The sequence below is a fragment of the Mobula hypostoma genome, chromosome 10 (assembly GCF_963921235.1).
Source record: "Mobula hypostoma chromosome 10, sMobHyp1.1, whole genome shotgun sequence".
NCBI lineage: Eukaryota > Metazoa > Chordata > Chondrichthyes > Myliobatiformes > Myliobatidae > Mobula > Mobula hypostoma.
The window spans coordinates 85,067,552-85,088,164 of record NC_086106.1 but is presented as its reverse complement, the minus strand read 5'-3'; the positions used below and the strand labels follow the sequence as shown (position 1 = coordinate 85,088,164).

Sequence of the window (20,613 nt, the reverse complement as noted above, 5' to 3'; positions counted from 1 at the left end):
AATACTGTTGGGTTGAAAGGCCTTTCTCTGTGCAGTATTACCTTGTGACTTGTACATGGAAACACATAAAGGAAATAAAGGTAGTGGCATAATACAGTCAGACAAGGAAGTAGAGAAACTAAGCTAACTGCAAAAAGGAACCACGTGGCAGTAAGAATGTTCTTTTGTATGCACACGTATTTTTTTCTTTGCAAAAATCTCAGTTCTTCATAAAGGCCACTTCTCAGCGGCCAAAAAGAGCATCTGCAAGACCATGTATTTGTCACTCTCATCAGTTCAGCAGTCTTTTGAGAAATTAGAAATGAATCATTTGATGGATAGTTCACAGGTGAAATAGGAGAAAATTGATTACAATTACCTGACGAATTGCATTCTTAAAGAGATGATCTACTAACAACCAAATTTCCTTTGGAATTTGTAGAGGTTGTTTGTCAGTTCCTATATTATCCATAGTGACGAGGTCTAACTGAGATTTCTCCTATCAAACATAATGAGAAATTAGATAATTTAGGTAAGTGGCATTTTTCATTGCATCATTTACAGTCAGGTAACTCACTGAAGACCAAATCAGATATGGAAGCACCCAGTGATAAAGCAGATCTAGAGTACCATCAGTTTACTTTATTTTGAAGTGATAATAACTATGATGTTTGGGAAATAAAGTATTTCAATAATTATGAGCTGTTCAGTTTTACAGAGAAAAGCAGAGTATTTGAAGTAAATAACACTACAAGATTAAGTTTTTGATACCAGATGATAATGGCAACCTTTGGCAGAATGCCATATTCTGAAAATATGCTATTACTATCAGTAAAAGGCTATCATAAGAACACTGCAATTTCCCCCCACCATTCCCAAGGCCACTTCAATCTGGTTCCAGATGCTGAACAATCTGCAGACTGATAGCGGATCTGCACAGGGCATATCATCCATATACAGGAATGCTTTGAGCTAAGTGCTTCCACAACCTGGCATCCGGATAAATTTAACAAAAGCTCAATACAAAAATAAGAGTTAATTGAGAAGGATCCCATTTCCAAGCTGTTAATTTGGACTGCACTAATTATGTGTTTGCAGAGCAATGCCATCCAATTATAGATTCCCTCCCCAAACCCTATTTTGGAAAGCACTTCCATCATCCCATCCCCAGTCCTGTACCCAGAGACCTATGAGTGCTAAAGACTATCAGAGACATGTTTCAGGTATGATCGAGACTTCACTCAATTAGCAATGGCCTGGAACAGAATTTTCTAAATTGACATTTAACAATTGAAATGGATTACCAATTTCTGATTTTTCTTATTAGCTTTTGTTTAGGAGGGTGATATTGCCCACCCTCGTGAATTCTGACATACTGTTCTTTGAGAACAGGGGTTCCCAATCCTTTTTTATACCTTTAAGCAAAGGGTCTGTGGACCGCAGGTTGGGAACCCCTTTTCTAGAAGGATAGGGTTTCCAAGTTCCATCAGGTATGGTTTGATCCAGTCCTGCAAAGCTAAGTATAAACCAGTCGAAAAGCCATTGCTTCTGGGAGTTTAATTTGTCTCAATGACCTTGTCAGCTCAATGACTAGTCTAGATTCTCACAATTATCTAACATTCTGAGGCAGGCAAAAGGACATTTTGGGGGAGGGCTGTGTTGTTTATAGTCTTTAAATAGTACAGCCTGATATGGAAGGATTTGCACATCCCTAATACACAGACATTTTCTATCGTAAAGCTGCTGATCATTGAGCTCCCCCGTGAAACTTTTGGAAGCATGTCTCAATTTATTCCATGGAGTGGACATTGGAATGAGAAGGGGCCTTGAAGAATTTGGACCAAAGAGACATGGCACGATTCTTCTTAATTAGAGACAATAGTCAAGTACAATATGCCATGAGAAATAATAAAAGTTTGTACACTTAACAAAATTTACAAACCAAGTATCATTATGCAACACAAACAATTCTAGGGGTGGTGTTATTTTGTGAGAACAAATGGTAACAGACCACTTAGTCAATTAGCTCTGGATTAGGAAAAAGCAACATCAAGGTAGAAATACAAACTCATCAGCTGGTACTATTAGATTATAAAGTAGGAGTTAATCAGTCTCCCGTGGAATCAAAATGCTAGTATCATATTTTAAATATTCACAAAGGAAGACTATAGCAGTATTATTTGCAAACTGAAGTTAGTAGAAGTACTTTGGAAAGAGAGGGAATTTGTAGAATGCCTACGAGATGGTTTTTTTTTTAAAAAGACCAGCTTGTGGTGAAGCTTATATGGGAAAGGCAATTCTGGATTGGGTGTTGTGTAATGTATCAGATTTTATTAGGGAGCTTAAGTTAAAGAAACCCTTAGAGGTAGTGATCATAATATGAAAGAATTCACCCTGCAGTTTAAGAGAGAAGATAAAGTCAGATATATCAGTATTATTGTAGAGTAAAGGGATTTACAGAGGCATGAGAGAAGAGCAGGACCAAGGTGATTGGAAGGGGACGCTAGCAGGGATGACAGCAGACCAGCAATGGCTGGCATTTCTGGAAGTAATTTGGAAGGTGCAAGACAGATACATCTCAAAGATGAAGAAGTATTCTAAAGAGAGGGTGAGACAACTGCGGCTGACAAGTGAAGCCAAAGACAGCATAAAAGCAAAAGAGAGAGTATATAATAAAACAAAAATTAGTGGGATGCTAGAGGACTGGGAGGCTTTTAAAACCAACATATGGTAACAAAAAAAAATAAGGTGAGAAAAGATGAAGCATGAAGATAAGCTATCCAATAATATAAAAAGAAGATACAAAAAGCCTTTTCAGATATATAAAGAGTAAAAGAGAGGCAAGAGTGTATATTGGGCCATTGGAAAATGACGCTGGAGAGGTAGTAATTGGGGACAAAGTTAGTAAGTATTTTGTGTCAGTCTTCACTGTGGAAGACACAAGCAGTATGTCAGAAATTCAAGAGTGTTGAGGAGCGGGCAGAAGTAAGTGTAGTTGCTGTTACTTAGGATAAGTTGCTTGGGAAGTTGAAATGTCTAAAAGAAAATAAGTCACCTGGACCAGATGGACTACATCCCAGGGTTCTGAAACAGGTAGCTGAAGAGATTGTGGAAATTTTGTAATGATCTTTCAAGAATCACTAGATTCTAGGATGGCTCCTGAGGAATGGAAAATCGCAAATGTCACTCCACTCTAAGAAGGGAAGGCAGAAGAAAGGAAATTATAGACCTGACAGCCTGACTTTAGTAGTGGGAAAATGTTCAATTCCATTATTAAGGATGAGGTTTCAGGACATTTGGAGGCACATGATAAAATAGGCCAAAGTCAGCATGCCTTCCGTAAGGGGAAACCTTGCCTGAAAAATCTGTTGGAATTCTTTAAGGAAATAACAGGCAGGATAGAAAAAGTCAGTGGATGTTGTTTATTTTCTTTTTCCCATGGGTGTGCTCACATGACGCTGATAAGCACAATGAGATTACAGGAAAGATACTAGCATGGATAGAAGATGTCTGACTAAGAGAGTCGGAATAAAGGAGGTGCAGACTCCTCATCTCCTCAATATTACTTGCCCATCCACCTATCTTTATATTGGTTGCAACCTTGGCCACAAAGCCATCAATTCCATCATCCAGATAGTTGAGATAAGATCTGGAAAGAAGCTATCCTGGTTGGCTGCTGTTGACTAACGTGTTCCGCAGGAGTTTGTATTGGGGCCGTTTCTTCTCACATTTTCAAAGTGTAAAGTAAAATTTAGTATCAGAGTACATATATGTCACCACATGCGACCCTGAGATTCTTTTTCCTGCGGGCATGCTCAGCAAATCTATACAATAGTAACTACAAACAGGATCAACGAAAGAGCAAGAAGAGTATAGAAAACAAGCAGTGCAAATGCAAACATAAATAAATAGGTGGAGGTGCAGATGGTATAGAGGAAACGGAATCTGCAGAAAGACTTTGACTGGTTGGGATAACGGATAAAGATGTGTCAGATGGAATACATGCATGTATGGTCACGCACTTTGGTAGAAGGAATAAAGGCATAGACTATTTTCTAAATGGGGAGAAAATTCAAAAATCAGAGCTGTGAAGAGACTTGCAAGCACTTATGCACGATTCCCTAAAGGTTATCTTACAGGTTGAGTCAGTGGTAAGGAATGCAAATGCAATGTTAGCCTCCAGAGGACTAGAACAAGAGCAAGGATGTGATACTAAGGCTTTATAAGGCACTGGTCAAACTGCACTGAGTATTATGGACAGTTTTGGTTTGGACCCCTGACCTAAGAAAAGATGTGCTGGCACTGGAGGATCCAGAGAAAGTTGATGAGAATGATTCTTGGAACGAAAGGGTCAAAGTATGAGGAGCGATTGATGACTCTGGACCTGTACTCACTGGGGTTTAGAAGAATGGGGAGTTGGGGGTGGTGAATCGAATATTGGAAGACCTACATAGGGTGGATGTGGACAGGATATTTCCTGTAGTGGGCGATCCTCAGACCAGAGGGCACATCCTCAGAATAGAGGGACATCCACTTAGAACAGAGATGAAGAAGAATTCTGTTAGTCAGAGGGTGGTGAAACTGTGGAATTCATTGCCATGGACTGCTGTGGAGTACATTTATAGTGGAGGTTGATCAGGTGTCAAGGCTACAGGGAGAAGGTAACAGAATGAGGTTGAAGGGTAATAAATCAGCCATGATAGAGTGGCGGAGCAGACTCGTTGGGCCAAACGGCCTAATTCTGCTCCTATGTTGATATATTTTGATGAGTGGCTTCGTTGTACCTTATTGTGTATTGCAATGTTTGGAAAGCTCAAGTGATCAAGAAAGGAAAGGTGCTCTCAGTTTTGATATTCTATATCTGTGCTGAGTTGTCTGGCCTCAGTCAGAGCATTAGTAGCAACTAGTTTCAACTTGTTTCCTGAATGAATAAAGTCACAACTCCTTGCAATGTAGATGTATGATCATCAGCTAAGAACATAAATAGCTTTAGATGGTGTGCTCCTATTATCATTTATCTTGCAAATACACAGTGCATCGAGACAGATGAATATTTATTTCTTTGATGAGCCTTCACCTAGGCCCCACACCATCTATCTTGTTCATTGTGTTTTATATAATTACTTTTATATTTATATTGTGTCTTCATGCTGCATCGGATTTGGAGTAACAATCATTTTGTTCTCCTTTACAATCATGTACTGAGAATGACAATAAACAATCTTAAAGTAGCACAAGGGCCACCCAGAGTCAAATGAAATCATACAAAGGCACCTTACGCTCAAACTGGAGTAAAAAAAAATCCTCAACCCAGAGGAGTCATCTAAGAATAGAAACAACCAGGGTACAGAATGGAACAAGTAGAGTTAATTCACGAAATTGGAAATGGGGTCTGTGATTTTATTTGGTTTGTATGATTAAGCAACAAATTTAACTTTATGCACAAGGCCACTGGCCAAGCTCAAAATAATCCTAAGGATCAAAATCTGTGATTTATTTAAATGATTAAACACAATCAGATTGTTAGTCCAAATGTACTTTTACCTTTGTAAACATGTGGTCATCATCCTGAACAGATCAGAACAGAAAGAAAGGAGAAAAAGCATCAGGCAGAGAAAGATTTCTGAAAAATAAGTCACAAGCAGAAACTGAATCAAGTTCAGTGAAACAATTACTCCTATCCTTGGAATGCTGTCCACAAGCTTCAAAAAGTGCTTCTATTGAAATCAGAAAAGAACCATTGCAATTCAGCAACTGCAAAATCCAAGACATTTTTAAAAAAGTGCATTCAGAAATGGAAAGTTTAAGAACCCTCATGTGGTAAAGGAAGATAAAGGATAAAATGTCTCGTTCCTCAAGACTTAATTCAACCCCAATGTTGAGAGAGTATTTCCTGTAGTATCAGTATGAAATTTCAACACAAGTGATTATCCGAAAACTCATGCAAATAAAACAAAATTATAATACATTTTACTTTCATATACAAATCAACTGGTTAAGATTTTAAACTAGTCTTCAGCACTGTAAAGATATGCCCACTGCATTATTCTACTTTCCAAATTTCAACCCCAAGAACAGTTATCATTTGGATTGAACTTAATAGCTTAAAGAATCACATTATCTCCTCATGAGGAAAATTTCTTCACAAGACACTTGCTGCTTTTTACTTTAGCTAAACTGGCACAAGCTGGGTGCAAATTGATTACAGCTATTATTGTGAATCAAAATCCTTTGCAACAAATATCACTTACACCAATCTCAATTTAACAATGTTGTAAGGAAGCAACATATAAAATATTAGAAACCGACAACAAGGAAGGTATTTTTGGCTTCTCATTTAACTTTAGATCTTGTTATCAAATTGTAAACAGTTACATTTATTGTTATTTAAGAAACCGTTAACTATTTAAGACACAGATAGGTTTTCACATAGTAGGGGAATTAAGGGTTATGGGGAAAAGGCAGGTAGATGGAGCTGAGTTCAGCCATGATCTTATTGAATGGTGGAGCAGGCTCCATGGGCCGGATGGCCTACTCCTGCTCCTATTTCTTATGTTCTTATGTTCATTATGAATAAATATCTGAAGGGGAAAAGATAAGGGTGTAGTGCTAAATGAAGGATAATTTCAACAAGCTTGGATGGCACAAAAAGGAACTTAGATCCTCTGCTCAACTCTACTTCAATAGACTCGTGATACTGAAATGTAATTTGGTTCACTCACTTTAAATTCCATGGAGGGGTGATAGAGGCTAATAAAGACAGTTTCAAATTACATCACCTAAATCAGTAATTCAAATCCTTACCAGGTCTATAAGTTTAGTGACTGGCACGTCCCTGATTGGCTTTTTCATTCGACAAAGTGTTTCAAGTGATGTACCAAAGCAACTTGGCAAATAATTCCCCCCAATTGTAAGAAAATAGTCCTTTCCTCGATCCAGATGCAAAACCAAGATGTCTTCAATCTTGTCCTCAGCCGAGTTTAATAATGTCACACTGCCCTTGCTAACATAAACTTCCAGTGCAATATCCACAAATTCATCTGAAAGGGGAAAACGTGAAGTATTCAGAAACCTTTTTAAAATGGAGACAGTTAAAAATTGCAGCTACTTGCATTTATTAGATGCTTTTAAACTTTTTTTTAAATCCAAGGTATTTCATAAATGAAAATTAGTAGCACAGTAGGCACAGTGATACGAAAACTTAGAATGACTGAATTTGCTTGAAAGGAGTTTTTTCTACAGATTGACAATGGATTTTGTGCTTTCAAAGAACAAATTTGAAGGGTAATGAAGTTGCATAGAAGTCAACCAAAGAACTAAGAAAGGTGGATGAAGTTTACTATCTCAAGATCACTGCAGTACTTCATAGACAAAACCTTGATTTTTTGAAGGGACACATACAGCAAAGTGGGTACCTAACCAGTATTTGGCCTCCCGAAAGTAAATGAGAAGTGAATAAAGTGTGCTAACCTGCACAATTTAGAAAATGTAAGTTGTTGCTTCACATGTAAAACACACTTGAGAATGCAGATTTTGGGAACAAAGTGGTGTTTCGTGGAATTGATATGGGTACTGGAGGAGATAGAAGAGCAAACCATAACATTCTACAGAAATGGGTTCCTTTCAAATGTTGAAAGGAGAGAAGATAGTGCTTATGAAAACTATTTACCCCTCTTGGTAGTTTTCATGTTTTATTGTTATACAACATTGAATCAGTGAATTTAATTTGGCCTCCTTTGACATTGATCAACAGAAGAATACTTTCATGTCAAAGTGAATACATCTCTACAAAGTGAGCTAAATTAATTACAAATATAAAACACAAAATAATTGATTACATAAGTATGCACTCCCTTTAATATGACATACCAAATCATCACTGGTACAGCTAATTGGTTTTAGAAGTCACATAATTAGCTAAATGGAGATCTGTTTTTGGAGCCTCATGCACAGTCAAGGTGTTTCAATTGACTGTAGTAAAAATACACTTGTATCTGGAAGGTCTAACTGCTGGTGAGTCAGTATCTAGCAAACACTACACCATGAAGACAAAAGTACACTCCAAGCAACTCTGCGAAAAGATTATTGAAAAGCACAAGTCAGGAGATGGATACAAGGAAGTTTCCAAGTCACTGAGTCGTCAATCATCAAGAAATGGATAGAATGTGGCATAGCTATAAATCAGCCTACAGCAGGCTGTTCTCAAAAACTGAGCGACTATGCAAGAAGGGGACTAGTGACTGAGGCCACCAAGAGACCTCTGACAACTCTGGAGGAGTTACAAGCCTCAGCAACTGAGATGGGAGTGACTGTGCATACAACTGTTGACCGGGTGATTCAACAGTCACAGCTTTATGGGAGAGTGGCAAAAAGAAAACCAGAAAACCACTGTGACAAAAAGCTCTCATGAAATCTTGGCAAGAGTTTGCCAGGAGGCATGTGGAAGGCTCTGACGTTAGCTGGAAGAAGGTTCTATGGTTTGATGAAACCAGACTAAACACTATGTTTGGTGTTTAGACAAACACCGCACATAATCAAAAACACACCATCCCTACCATGAAGCATGGCGGTGGCTGCATCATGCTGTGGGAATGCTTCACAGTAGCAGGTCCTGGAAGGTTTGTGAAGGTAGACAGTAAAATTAACGCAGTACAAATACAGGGAAATCCTGGAGGAAAACCTGATGCTGCCTGCAAGAGAACTAAGACTCGGGAGAAGATTTATTTTCTAGCAAGACAATGACCCCAAGCATTAAGCCAAAGCTATACAGCAATGACTTATAAACAACAAAATTAACGTCCTGGAGTGACCACTTTAAAAGGACTGTTCATTCATGATCCCCATGCAATCTGACGGAGCTTGAGCAGTTTTGTAAAGAAGAATGGGAAAAAATTGCAGTTTCTAGATGTGCAGAACTGATAGAGTCCTATCCACACAGATTCAAGGCTGTAATTGCTGCCAAAGGTACATCTAATAAATACTGACTCGTAGAGGGTGAGTAATAATGCAATCAATTATTTTGTGTTTAATAATTGTAATAAATTTAGACCAATTTGTAGAAAGTTGTTTTCATTTTGACACGGAAGAGTCTTTTCTGTTGATCAGTGTCAAAAAAACCAAATTAAATTCACTGTGATTCAATGCTGTAAAACAATAATACATGAAAACTTCTAGGGGGGGGGCACTTTAAATCCAGCACTGTACATGATGTATTTTGTGGTGGGTTTACACTGGAGGTAATGGAAGCAATGAAAAATGATCCAATGAATGTGAAGGCTGTTCAAGAACAAGGGAGGGGAGAAAAAAAAACAATTCATTAAGTCATACATATATGCAATAATAAAATAACAAAACTAGGAAAGTAATTGCCTTATCAAATCAATTCTATAATATTAATAAGGGAAAACATATGGCAGTGGATAAACCACAGAGAAATGGAACACACTGAATAATTCTTTCAAAACAATTGACAGGTGTTAGAGCGATTTCTGAAGTTAGCACACGTAGCAAATAACTTTAATGACTTCAGCCACTAGCCTTCAGATTTGAATGTATTGAAGATTAAGTTTAGAATGTAGCTCAGAACAGTAAAACGCAGACCAGACAGACCAGGAAACAGGCACTTAAATACATTGTCTACGTATGCACAAACCCAATCAACATCCTATTGCATGGATATGACAATAATTAACACTCATTTTGGACAAGAAGGTGGGAACACCCAGGCATTTGAAACTATTATATGTGTAGTTCAAATGAAGCATTGTAAATATGTTTGAATCATCCTGAATTTTGTTTGATCTTTAGCACAAAATGTTGTGTGGTGCTGGGTCAAGCAGACTTCTTGCTTCAAAAGGGTCTCTCTCTTTGTGACTCCAAAAGCTTATTTGTGATATATTATCAAATGAAGAAGCTGCTGCATATCATCTATGATATAATTAAAACTTGGAAACAAAAGATGACTCAGAAATTAAGATACATTTCTGCCTGAATGGTGTACAACAAAAATGCTAACATTTAAAGCATAGAGTGCAAGGACAAAAATAAAATGACCTCAAGGCACAAATCAAGTCAATAATCTTTGACAACACTACTAAAAGAATATCACATAGTGTGATATCCTTAGCTTACTTACTGGGTTCAAGATATCCTTCACAAGGTTCTGCCTTTAGCCACTGCTTGCTGTAATGACTGTCATTCAATTTTGGAATGAAGGAGAAATGACATGGCACTTGCCCATCATTAGTAATCTGAAACCATCTCTTTTGCAGCTGTCGGAATTTAACATCCTCAAAAGTAAACTGCAATTGGAAAAAAAACATGAACAGGTTGCTTATTTTCTATTTGATTCAAGAATTAAAAATGCTTCTGGATCATTCTTAAAAATTTTAACTTAAAGCAGTAATATCACAAAAGCCCTGCAGTAACTGTACTGTAGGCTTAAGTCACCTGTATATTGTCCTATTGCTTTGACTTGCCCAGTTCATAATTTATTTTTTTAAATATAAAAAGAGTTAACTGTTAAATTCAGAACTACATTTCCTTTCTGCTGCTTCTCCATAAATGAATCTTCCCCTTCTTGTACGACTTCCATGAAGACCTTTCCCCGCACACACTTAATGATACCAGTGAGAAAATTAGATTGATCAAAGTCTACAGGACCCAGCAATGTAGACAACCCTTTATTGCAACACACACACACACCAAATGCTGGAGGAACTCAGCAGGCCAGGCAGCATCTATGGAAAAGAGTAAGCAGTTGACGTTTTAGACCAAGACCTTTAATCAGTACTGGGAAAAAAAGATGAGAAGTCAGAGGAAGGAGGGTGCAAGGGAGGAGTACAAGGTGGTAGGAGATAGGTGAGAGGGAAGGGTGAAGTAAAGAGCTGATAAATTGATTGGTGAAAGAGATAAAGGGCTGGAGAACAGGTAATGTGACATGAGAGTGTTGAAGACCACAGAAGAAAGGGATGGGGAGAACCACCAGAGGGGGGGCTGATGGGCAGGTAAGGAGATAAGGTGAGAGAGGGAAACTGGAACAGGGGAAATGGTGAAGGGATTGGGGCAATTACCAGAAGTTTGAGAAATTGATGTCAATGCCATCAGGTTGGAGGATACCCAGATGGGATACAGATGTTGCTCCTCTAATCTAAGTGTGGCCTCATTGCGGCAGTAGAAGAGGCAATGGACTGGTATGTCGGAATGGGGATGGAAAGTAGAATTGAAATGGGTGGTCACCAGGAGATCCTACTTTTTTCTGGTGGACAGCGTATAGGTGCTTGGCGAAGCAATCTCCCAATCTACATTGGGTCTCACCGATATAGAGGTGTCCCTCGCTTTTCGAACATTCGCTTTACGAAACCTCACTGTTACAAAAGATCTACATTAATTACCTGTTTTCGCTAACAGAAGGTGTTTTCACTTATGAAAAAAGGCAGCACGCGCCCCGAGCAGCCGCTCCTCCCCCGGATTCGGAACGGCATTCTAGCCGGCATTGCTTAAACACGTGCCTGTGAACATCTGTGCTTTATGTCCATTTATTTTGAGCATCCGTTTGCAAGATGAGTTCCAAGGTATCGGAAAAGCCTAAGAGCTCGTAAGGGTGTTACACTTAGCGTAAAACTAGACATAATTAAGCCTTTTGATCGTGGTGAACGAAGTAAAGACAAAGTGAGTTTGGCTTGTGGAAGTTGATGAAGATGTTGTTGAAGAGGTTTTGGCATCCCATGACCAAGAACTGATAGATGAAGAGCTGATGCAATTGGAAGAGGAAAGGATAACAATTGAAACCAAATGCAGTAGCAAATGGACCGAAAGTGAAGTCGTCCAGAAACTGAATGTGAAGCAACTGCGTGAGATTTTCACTGCAATGATAAAGTACTACTTTAATTTTGAAACGGTATGGTTTAGGGCATATTTGCAAGATGGTTTACAAAGAACTGTATGATAGAAAAATGCTTGAGGCCAGCAGTCAAGCATACTGTCGTTTTTCAAGCCTTCCACATCAGCAACAGCAGACAACAAACCTCGACCTTCGCCATCGAGGCAGGCAGACATAGACGATGACCTGCCTGCCCTGATCGACAATTAGCTGACACCCCCCTGGTCCCAACCTCCGGGCCACTGCACCAACCCAACCTCCGATGACTCAGCCTAACACACCACTATCAGTGTGCTCTGCGCCGTCTTCTGATTCCCGTAAGTGATACTACACTGTACATACATTATTTCTACTTTATATAGTCTGTGTATTTTTACCTGTTATTTGGTATGATTTGGCAGCTTCATAGCTTAAAGATTACTGGACAGAGTGTTTCTGCCAAGAGCGCTTGCGTGAGATTTTCGCTACGGAGAACAGTGCGGCAATGATTGTAGAGAAGTATTTCTACTTTTATAGGCTGTGTATTTATCATATCATTCCTGCTTTTACTATATGTTACTGTTATTTTAGGATTTATGTTCGATATTTTCATTTAATGTAATATTTACCCTTCTTGTTTTTTTTTTCACTGTTTTTAATGGAGGTCGGGATTGAGGACGTGATTTTAAGTTTAACTCTGTTTGGTTTCAAGTTAGCCCATTGCTTTGCTTTGCTTTTAGTTAGCTGCACGGTGGGTTTTTTTTTGGGGGTTTTTTTCTCTTTTTCTTTCCATTGATATATATAAAATTTAGTATACTATTATGTTATCTTGGTTTCTTATGTTTAAATTACATTGTTTGTAGTAATTTCTTTTTGGTATTGATATCTTTTGGAATTTTATTATACTTTAACATTGTATTAATGTTTATATGGCTTACCTTTTTTGTATACTTACTCAATAAAAAGATTTAAAAAGAAAGAAAGAAAGGATTTATGTGTTATTTGGCATGATTCGGTAGGTTATTTTTAGGTCCGCGAACGCTCACAAATTTTTCCCATATAAATAAATGGTAATTGCTTCTTCGCTTTACGACATTCCGGCTTACGAACTGTTTCATAGGAACGCTCTACCTTCAGATGGCGGGGGAAACCTGTACAAGAGGCCACACTGGGAGCACTGGATACAGCAGATGACCCCAACAGATTCACGGGTGAAGTGTTGCTTCACCTGGAAGGACTGCTTGGGGCCCTGAATGGTAGTGAGAGAGGTTGTGTAGGGGCATGTATGGCACATATTCTGCTTGCAAGAATAAGTAACAGGAGAGAGATCAGTGGGGGGGAGGGGGAACGAGCAGACAAGGCAGACGCTTAGGGAGCAATCCCTGCTTGAAGTGGAAAGTGGAGGGAGGGAAAGATGTGTTTGGAAGTTAGATCCTGTTGGAGATGGCACAAGTTAAGGAGAATTACATGCTGGACGTGTTGGCTAGTGGGGTGGTAGGTGGGGACAAGCGGAACCCTATTCCTGGTGGTGTGGCGGAGGATGGGGTGAGCGCAGAAGTGAATGAAATGGAAGAGATGTGGGTGAGGGCAGCGTTGATGGTGGTGGTGGAGGACACCTCAATAGTCCTGGAATGAAAAGCCTCATCCTGAGAGCTGATGCGGCAAAGATGGAGGAACTGAGAGAAGGGGATGGCATTTTTGCAAATGACAGAGTTGGGAAGAGGTATACTCCACACAGCTGTGAGAATCAGTGGGTTTATAAAATATATCAGTAGATAAACTGTCCCCAGAGACAGAGACAGAGAGATTGAGAAAGGGGAGGGAGGTGTCAGAAACTTTATAGCATTTTGAAATAGATTTGTACCAAAAGGTAGTATGAATAGAGTATGTAGCTCAGGTCAATTCTATATCTAAAAAGCACAAACCAAGACAGAAATAATTCATCAATGACAGAAGTACTTGGGTTAGATATTTCAAATAACTTCTCCTTAAGTGGTAAACCTACAGTTGACATAAATGCTTCTACTATTTGCATGAACCTGCACACACACCAGACTGTGCTATAATTTAAACAGCCTCCTGCTAATCAGTATAAAAAATGTAATTGTATAAATAATGATAATGGAGATGAAGTTATGTGAATCAAAAAACAAGTGCTAGGTTTTAATATTTGCTGAAAAACACAATACTATAGCTGACAATTTTCAAATCAGTAAAGTTGTTATGCACTTACTTCTCGCTTACTAAGAGCTAAAGAAGGCAAGAACTCGTTTTCCATTCGATCCATCACTCGAACAATATCTTCAAAAACTTTCTTGTACCTTTGCTCATTTACAATTTTCACCTATTGGAGGATGGAAAATGTACTGTTAATTAACTTCATCTTTCAATTAGAAGCAAATTTCAAACTACATTTATTATCAAAGTATGTATACCATATACAACCTTGAGATTCATGTTCTTGCAGACAGCCAGGAAACAAAGAAACACAATAGAATCCACGGAAAAAAACCCACACGACAAAAGACTGTTAAACATAATCAAAAATCAATGTGCATTTTATATTAAACCTGAAGAACAAACTTAGTTACATACTCCCCTTTTGTAACCTTTGGTTGCAAAATATTTGGGATATTTATCAAATACAATTAAAGCATGATCTTGTAGACTATAATCAGCTAGCACTGAAATAATGAATACATCAATTGTACATAAATGATGCAGATTGAGGGATAAATATTGATCTGGAGAGAGAACTGCTATTCTTCAAAAAGCAAAATGTTTGACAGGGCAGATGTTTCATATTTACAAGATCAAAACTTGTATACAGCTAAGAATAGATTTATGCTTTATTTTTATTAATAATCTCAATGCAAGCTTTAAGGACACATTCAGCAAGATTCAAATACCAAAGTCTTCTGTAACAAATGATGTGTTATTTCTTTCAGTACATTACAGTGTGTTGAGTAATTTGACTTGTAAATGGCAATTGTGTTTTTTTTTGGTGTAGAATACTTTTATACAGTGGTAGGTGAATATTCTAAATTTGCGTTTAAAAGAGAAGAGTTTTGACCCTTATTTTTAACCCTTATAGACTAAATATCACCAATGGCTGATTTAAAATGCATCAAGACAAGAGCATAGGTAATTAAAATGTTTCAATTTATTTAGAGAGTGAAAACGAGAGCACATACCCCTATATCCAGAAGTGAGCTGACAGGTTTGTGATCACTGGTTCGAAGTTCCATGTGACTTCGATAACATTTCTGCCGGACACTTTCACCTCTCCAGAGAACTCGGTCACACCAAGCTGGGATACGACATTTGCCACTGTCAAGAAGAGACAATCAGTATGATAGAGCTATGTATTATAAACCTTGAGATAAACAATAATACAGAATAATGATAAACACATTCAAAGTGCCTGCATTTTCTTATCTGTTTGAATTAAGCAGTTGATTTCCTTGATTTCCGGGGTGATGCAATTTTTGAAGAGACGAATAAACAGGATGCTAATCTCTTTGCTAAGTAAAGCAAGCAACATTTAAACTAAACATCTTCCGAAGTTGGCTATCAAAGCCAAGTTATAAACGTAATTCTAACCCAACATAATCCAAAAGACCTCTGGTCATGTGAAGGAAAAATAAATACCCGAGCAGAAATCAGTTGCAATTCAAAATTATTCAGCAGCATTTCTTTTTAGCATAGGCCAATGACAAAGACGGATGGAAAACAGGTAATTAAACAGCAACACAACTCAAAATGTACTTTGCATATATTTACAAAACTTACACACAAAAAACAACTTTTTGCTAAACATTATGTGTGACTGAGTGTGAAATATTATTATCAATAACTAGTTCACAATGCCAGTATCTATTGTTGCTGTGTATTGATCAATAAAAAGCAATAAACATGAAAAATTTCAGGGAGTTGTATCTTTTTGACAATGTTGTTTCTCCCCCGGCTTTCTAGCTTCTCAAAGTGGGGGGGGGGAGGGATAAAGTAGTTGCAATTAACATAAGCATACATTAGAAATTGAGATTATCACTCATCTCATTTCAATCCAATTGCTATTATAATAGTGAGGAAAGAAAATGTTAGTATCAAGAATGAAGGATATTATCAGGGTGATAAATTTAACAAGTCAACATTAAGTGACCAGGCAACACCAAGAGGGAATTGTAAAAAGGGATAATGGCAGGCACGAGTGTCTGTCTGGTGGAACTGAATTTCAAGCAGGGTTCTTTTAATTTAAGGCCAGTTTTAAAATATGTACAAACATCAGGCCCCATCTGTGAAACTAATCCCAGCAGATTAAATAATCCACTTTGGCGGGTTTCCACAAAATATGGTTTTACTGAAAACATCATGGATATTAAAAAGCATGGTTTTTAAAACTTTGCTAAGAATATGAAGTGACCATAACAGATTGATATTAATGGTCAATTATTCTGTCCAACTTCCTCTCCTCTTCCTCACATGCATTTGTTTAGAACATATGGTGGATGTGACACACTATTTAACTTACTTTGAGCTCTACTAATTGAACAGTGTTAGTTGCCATGTTTTAAAATAAAAATTGCATTAAAAAGGTTTTCTGAAACCCTACCCAATTGACCTGTTTTACAGAAGGTCTCAGTGTCAAAAAAAACCTCCAAAACTGAATGAATGAGAATGCAAGCTTAAGTAGTATGCTTTTGAAAATTAATGCAACTTCCATTCACATTTCCAAGTGCAAGGTGAAAATTGTTGGCTACAGTACTTAACCAAACTCATGGAGTTTTCTACAAGAAAACTTATGATTCTACATATCATCGTACATAATTCCAAAACTAAATATATTTATCACAATTATTTACCTCGAGTCCCATCGGTCTGATTTAGTATCATATTTGTAAGTAGGTCTGAAATTAATTTCCCCCTCACTGAAGTCTGCAAAGGCTTTTTTAGTCCTTCGTTGAATATTCAGCTGAAAGTAGGATAGAAATTAATTGTGTTCATGTTCAAATATTTTCTGTATTTTAAAGTCATGATTCCAGAAAAAGTCAAAATGAAGAATGGATCTAACAGTTTATCCATTACTGATAAGCAGAGGAGATACTGAATGTCATAATTACATGCAAAAATCCTTGAAAAAGTTAAGATTTAATAAATGGTAAAAGGATGAAGCTTCCCTTTTAAATATCTAAAAATATACAAGTTCTTGAACCAATGCTAGTGATTAGTCAATAAAGCAAAATAAATAGAATTGTGCACTTTAGACAGCACATGGGTAATTTTAGTTCCTCTCATCATCTCCTCTAAAGTTTTCCTTTGTTCTTGTTTATCATTTAGGCCAAATTGATGTTTCACTTATGGGTTCTTAAACCTTATAAAAATATCCTGAACTCAAAAAAGGATTAACATTGAAATATCCAGACAACAAAGATGGGGGAAGATACGATGGCGCTCGATAGCAACTTTTTTGAGCTCGTCTGCGGGAACAGCTTAATTTCTACCTTTAATGTCTCTCTTTTTCCTGAGGAGGATGAGGTTCTGTAAAAGACCCTGATTTAGAGCTACACTCAAACTTTGGTTCTTTGTGGTCGTTTTTCTATATCTCAAGGACGCAGCCTGGAAGACGAGCACACTTTTGGAGTTCTGAGGCTTTGCAGCCCTGTGAATGAGCCAACTCTATGCCGCTGCGAGTGTCGTGGGAGAAGACGGAACACTGGATTGGCTGTCAGGGGCTCTGTACTAGATAAATCATGTTCTCTTTCTTGTTGGTGGGGAGTTTGTTGCCAATTCTTGAGTTGGAGAACTCGGGTGGGGGGGGGGAATGACATGGCAGACTGTAACACTGTAAATCAGCGTGCTGTTTAGTTTGTCTCCCCTCTTGCTGTGAAAGGGTGAACCTTTCTGTCCCTCTATTAGGGAGAAAGCGAGCCTGTGGTATGTTGAATTGTCGGGTGAACAATTAGTTTTTGTTGTCCTGCAGATCATGGTCTTTCTTGTGGGCTTTGCTATTGCTTGCTTGGTGGGTGGAGGGCATTGATGCTTTTTTTTGATAAAATAAGTGGGGGGAAGAGGAGGGTTGCTTCTTTGCTGCTACTTGTATGTGGGGGGAATTGGGGGGCTGTGGGGTTCCAATGTTTTTACTGTCACTCATTCTTTGGGGCAGTCTTGCTTTTTTTGAGGATGTCTGCGAAGAACAAGAATTTCAGGTTATATATTGTATACATTCTCTGATATTAAATGGAACTAATGAAACATAATAATCTGCCATAAAACTGAATATAGAGATCTTAGTCAAATGTGAAATTCATTTAAGTACTTAACTTTGTACTTATATTATATTCTAATTAAACATTGTGGCACAGCCCAAAACCACTGTCTGTATTATTCTTTGGAACTCTTAACTGCACTTAATGTCAGCAAGACCAAGGAATTGATTGTAGACTTGAGGAAGGGAAAGTCAGGAGATCACATACCAATCTTTATTCAGATATCAGCAGTAGAAAGAATGTGCAGTTACAAGTTCCTGGGCATCAACATCTCAGAAGATCTATCCAGGCCATAACACTGATGCAATCATGAAGGCATACCAGTAACTATACTTTATTAGGAGTTTGAGCTGATTTGGTATGTTACCAAAGACTCAAGAATATTTCTACAGATGTGAGGATTCTGACTGGTTTTATTACCATCTGGTATAAAAGATCGTAAGAGGCCTTAAGTGGGAGGTACACTCAGCCAGCTCCATTATGGGCAGAAGTCTTTCTATAATCGATGACATTTCCCAAAGGAACTGCCTCAAAAAAGCAGCACCCATCATTAAAGACCCTCACCATCTGGGGAATACCCTCCTTTCATTACTAACAGGGAGGAGGAACAGGAGCCTGAAAACCCACACTCAACGTTGCAGGAACAGATTCTTCCTCTGCCATCAGATTTCTGACGGCCCATGACTCTACCTTGCTACTTCTCTTTTGCATTATTTATTTTTATTGTAAATTGCATTCATTTATCATGTCTGCACTGTGTTGCCACAAAACAGCAAATGTAACGACTTACATTAGGGAAAATAAACCCAACTGATTAAGTTATCAATACCAAAATCAAAGCTTAAAATGTAACACATAATTACAGACTTATTGATTCATTTACGCTATTGGCTCATTTCACATGACAAATTAACCGCAAGCACAAACGTCTTCCTACCTGGTCATATTCTAATAGCTTCCTTAATTCTTGCTTCTCTATCAGTGCCTTCACTTCATTGGCATCTGGGAGACAGAGTCTGTAATTCAGGTCTCCAAGCCAAATAACAATGCTAACAGAAATATGAACAAATTGTGAAAAGTCAGAAAATACTGCAACTGCTGTAATTAAACCATTACCAGCAAAATTTTCCAAAGTGCACGGGGTTATCTTATAAGTGTTTGATTCAAAGACCAACTTTCTTTTTCATGCAGGGGAGAAAACAATCACCAGCAAGCCCAACATTTCTTGCCCATCTTAAATAATGTTGAATAGCCGGTAGCCTGTAGCCTGGGATGAAACTACTTTGACAGGGCTAGTACATAAGAAACAGTATAATTACAAACAAGAGAAAATCTGCAGATGCTAGATATTCAAGCAACACACACAAAATGCTGGAGGAACTCAGCAGGCCAGGCAGCATCTAGGAAAAGTGTACAGTTGATGTTCCAGGCCAAAACCCTTCAGCAAGACTGGAGAAAAAAAGCTGAGGAGTAGATTTTAAAGATGGGGGAGGGAGAGAGAGAGAAATACAAGGCGATAGGTAAAACCTGAAGGGTGAGGGATGAAGTAAAGAGCTGGGAAGTTAATTGGTGAAGGAGACAGAAGGCCATGGAAGAAAGTAAAGGGGGGGAGGAACACCAGAGGGAGGCAATGGGTGGGCAAGGAGATAAGGTGAAAGAGATAAAAGGGGTGAGAAATGATGGAGAGAGGGGTGGGGGGTATTATCAAAAGTTTGATAAATTGATGTTCATGCCATCAGGTTGGAGGCTACCCAAATTAAATACAAGGTGTTGTTTGTCCAACCTAAGTGCGGCCTCATCATGACAGTGGAGGAGGCCATGGATAGACATATCGGAATAGGAATGGGAACTGGAATTAAAATGGGTGGCCACTGGGAGATCTGGCTTTTTCCAGGCGAACAGAACAAATGTTACACCTGCCCCTACACTTCCTCTCTCACCACCATTCAGAGCCCTAAACAATCCTTCCATGTGAGGCAACACTTCACCTGAGAGTCTTTTGGGGTCATATACTGTGTCTGGTGCTGCTGGTGTGGCCTCCTGTATGTCAGCGAGATCCAACGTAGATAGGGAAACCAATTCACCGAGCAGCTATGCTCCACGGTTGTGATGTGGCCACACTTAGGTTAGAGGAACACCTTATATTCTTGCCTGGGTAGCCTCCAAACTGATGGTATGAATATTGATATCTCGAACTTCTGGTAATGACCCCCACCCCCTCTTTCACCATTTCCCATCCCCCTTTCCCTCTCTCACCTTATCTCCTTGCCCACCCATCACCTCCCTCTGGTGCTCCTTCCCCCTTGTCTTTCTTCCATGGTCTTCTGGCTCTTTAACCAATTTACTTCCCAGCTCTTTACTTCATCCCCTCCCCCTTCAGTTTTCACCTGTCACCTCGTGTTTCTTTCTCCCCTCCTCCCACCTTTTATATCTACTCTCAACTTTTTTTCCCTCCAGTCCTGCCGAAGGATTGCAGCCTGAAACGTTGACTGCACTCTTTTCCTATAT

General features: G+C 38.5%; 1 protein-coding gene across 4 annotated transcripts in view; it reads right to left on the bottom strand.

Moving 5' to 3' along the window:
• The window catches only part of ocrl (OCRL inositol polyphosphate-5-phosphatase), a 116,280-nt gene that overhangs the window by 22,560 nt on the left and 73,107 nt on the right, over positions 1-20,613 (bottom strand). For 3 of the 4 annotated variants that reach the window (XM_063060747.1, XM_063060750.1, XM_063060749.1), the window contains 8 exons: positions 19,043-19,154; positions 16,702-16,811; positions 15,034-15,169; positions 14,073-14,183; positions 10,115-10,280; positions 6,784-7,019; positions 5,524-5,547; positions 359-478 (listed from right to left, as the gene is read on the bottom strand). In XM_063060747.1, coding sequence (XP_062916817.1) covers positions 359-478; positions 5,524-5,547; positions 6,784-7,019; positions 10,115-10,280; positions 14,073-14,183; positions 15,034-15,169; positions 16,702-16,811; positions 19,043-19,154 — 1,015 coding nt within the window. The remainder of the gene's footprint in view (positions 1-358; positions 479-5,523; positions 5,548-6,783; positions 7,020-10,114; positions 10,281-14,072; positions 14,184-15,033; positions 15,170-16,701; positions 16,812-19,042; positions 19,155-20,613) is intronic. The other variant, XM_063060748.1, reaches the window with a different exon arrangement.